Source organism: Meleagris gallopavo (genome assembly GCF_000146605.3).
Source record: "Meleagris gallopavo isolate NT-WF06-2002-E0010 breed Aviagen turkey brand Nicholas breeding stock chromosome 9 unlocalized genomic scaffold, Turkey_5.1 Chr9_random_7180001953077, whole genome shotgun sequence".
Taxonomy (NCBI): domain Eukaryota; kingdom Metazoa; phylum Chordata; class Aves; order Galliformes; family Phasianidae; genus Meleagris; species Meleagris gallopavo.
In genome coordinates this window covers 370-3,256 of record NW_011097836.1, presented here as the reverse complement: position 1 = coordinate 3,256, position 2,887 = coordinate 370, and the positions used below count along the sequence as shown (strand labels likewise).

The 2,887-nt window shown below is 52.2% G+C and overlaps 1 protein-coding gene across 1 annotated transcript; it reads right to left on the bottom strand.

Annotated features, from left to right (window-relative positions):
• Nucleotides 1-231: 231 nt before the first annotated feature.
• LOC109364179 lies at nucleotides 232-2,201 on the bottom strand (the record flags this gene model as incomplete). The annotated part of the gene is given in 4 exon segments (XM_019610796.1): nucleotides 232-295; nucleotides 861-1,090; nucleotides 1,336-1,501; nucleotides 1,504-2,201. Coding segments are annotated over 4 exon segments (1,158 nt in total), but the record flags the coding sequence as incomplete, so codon positions are not given.
• Between the last annotated feature and the right edge of the window lie 686 nt (nucleotides 2,202-2,887).

The following is a 2,887-nucleotide window of genomic DNA, read 5'->3' as shown; positions in this document are numbered from 1 at the left end:
ATATTTTGCTTAGAGATCACGAAACCAGCAGTTGTGAGAGCATCCACAACCTTAGATTCCAACAGCTGTAGCTCCAGAAGGGAAGGAGCTGCTAGCAAGAGATCATCCATGTAATGACAGAGGACACACTGTGGGAATGCTTCCCTCATCGGCTCCATTACCTTCCCCACTACAAGCTGACATATTGTGGGAGAGCATGCCATTCCTTGAGGCAAGACCCGCCACTGATACCTTTTGGCAGGCCCAGCATTATTCTCAGTTGGAACAGTGAAAGCAAACACTTCCCGGTCTTCCTCTGCCAGAGGAATAGAAAAGAAGCAATCCTTAAGATCAATTACTACTAACAGCCATCCTCTGGGAATAGCTGATAAAGGAGGGCCACCTTGTTGCACGGCTCCAAAGGGGACCAATTGAGCATTAACCGCACGGAGGTCATGTAGCAGGCGATAGGCCCCTGACCATTTCTTAATGATGAACATTAAGGGGTGTTCCATGGACTAAGTGAGGGTTCAAGATGCCCAAGGCGAAGCTCCTGAGCAAGCAAATACTTAAGGGCCGCAAGCTTATCATGTGAAAGGAGCCACTGATCTACCCAGAAGGGGCGGACAGCCCATCTCCAGCGTAATGGAATGGCATGAGCGGCAGACAGTTGGCAGACAGTGGCCCTAATCATAAATTTGTAATGCGTGCCCTAAGCCCCCTCAAGAAGTCCCTCTTTAATAATGTACCCGGCAAAGTATTTGTACTTTGGGCTACAAAGGGAGTTATCAGAACAGGTCTTTCAATGGTCCCGTCCCTATTTATTGACATGATTTCGACCTCATCCTTTGCCCTCTTTGCTGGAAGAGAACCTCCCACACCCGACACTGCGCGAGATGGAATCAGTGGCCAGTCACTTGGCCATTCGTGATCTGATATAACTGTGACATCTGCCCCAGAATCCATAAGTGCGGTAACAAATATAGATCGTGGGCCTGCGTAGTTGGGGGGTAACTCCCCAGCATACGAGACCACAATCTTAACGAGGGGCTGATCCTGACAATCCAGCGTCAGCGCCACTGTGGGCGTGTGATGAACTCGAGGGAAGGACCTGGGGTTGGCCCAGTCAAAGGAATGGGGGTGGGGCCCTGGGCCAAGGGGACCCTCCCACCTTCATTTCCCTGCTGGTGTTCATCTCTCCTGAGCATGCTCTTACTTGGACACTGGCGGGCAGTATGGCCACGGCCTCTGCAGTTCCAACATATCAGCTCTATCAGTCCCCTGGCCGGGCCCTGGGATCCTCGCGCACCATGTGCAATTGGACAATTTGCCTTAAAGTGACCTGCTTGGCCGCACCCATAACACGGCCCCTGGGACTGTCGCGTCCCAACTGCAGCGACGATAGCCACCGCTAACCCTTCACTGGTCAGAGATGCTGTCTTTTGCTTATCCAGAATATACTTGATCATCTCCCCAGGCGTACTAAGCTGTGGAGTAGCAGGAGAAGTTCCCTGATCTCCGGCTGGCTCTGCTGCTGGAGACAGTCCATAAAAACTGGACCTTGGGCAGATTTCGGGAGTTCTGACCCCTGTATGGCCTTCTGTAGCCTGTCCACAAAAGCAGAGAATGATTCCGTTGGCCCCTGGATCACCTTGGTCCGAGGGTCCACAGGCTCCACACCCTTGGCTACTCTCTTAAATGCTTGAATCATCATGTCTGTAGCCGGTATAAGTTTCCCTGGCCTAAGCCTGGCTGCTTGTCTCTGGGGAGTCTCCATTCCCCTGACCATTCCTGCCCAGTGCATTAATGAGGACCCATGTAATAGGTGGTCAGGAATTGATTCTGCAGTCCCTATAGCTGCTCGCAATCCTGTCATCCACTCTGAGGACCATAATGTATACTGTACTGGAGACAGCACCATGCACATCAAATTCGTTATGTCGTGAGGGAGAAGGGGACCTATAGATGTCATGTCCTCTAAGGCATTCAAGGTGAGGGGTGAGTTCAAGCCTTGCTTCTCCATGCAGTCTAACAGGCGGGTAATGCCCTTTGGATCAAGAGGTACCCACTCAGGGTTTCCTCCACTGTTTACAACAACTGGGAAACCTTCCAACGATCTTCCTTCATCTATCAGACTAGACCTGATCTTTCCCCAGTCTGTTAATGTGACTCTTAGTTTCTCAGAATGAAGCTGCTTCTGCCTCCCCCCCACTGCTCTCTCCCTTCAGCTCCATGTCAGGCTGATAAGGCCTCTGCGCTTCACCTCCCCTCCCTGCTTCCCTCGGCTCAGTCCTTGACTGATAAGAAGTTATCTGCCGAGGAGACTCCTGATTGGCCGCGCATTCTCTCATCTCCTTAAAAGAATATCATGGCCGCTGCAGCTGAACGGATGGGTCCAGGTATGGCAGCGGGCGGTCAGCATCTTGTTCCCCTCCATCAAGCACAGGCAGAGTGGTCTGCGACAGTCAAATGCAGTCACCATCTTGTCCCTCTTCACCGGGCACAGCACCACACGAACACCTAAAAGGTATATCGCTCCCCACATCCTCCCCTTTATTCCGGAAATCGTTAATACTTTGTTGACTCTTGCCCCGACTACCCCTCCCGTCTCCACCAGCTGCTATAGCTACGCCTCCTGCTCCCCCCACCAGGGCAAGCCCAAGAAGCTGTAGAGTGGCCCCTGTAACCTCCCCCTCTTCCTTTGCTGTTTTCAGTGCCCCTAGCACCAAACCCCATGTTTTAAGCTCTGCACCTGATTGGGCATTCATCGCGTGATGCGCAAGCAGCAAAATAATCTCATCCCACTTCTGGTGATTCAAAATATCCCTGGGGTCCTCACACACCCCCTCCCACTCCAAGCAGGACACTACGGCAGCCAATTCCTTCTTAGAAGGCATATCCCTGCCGC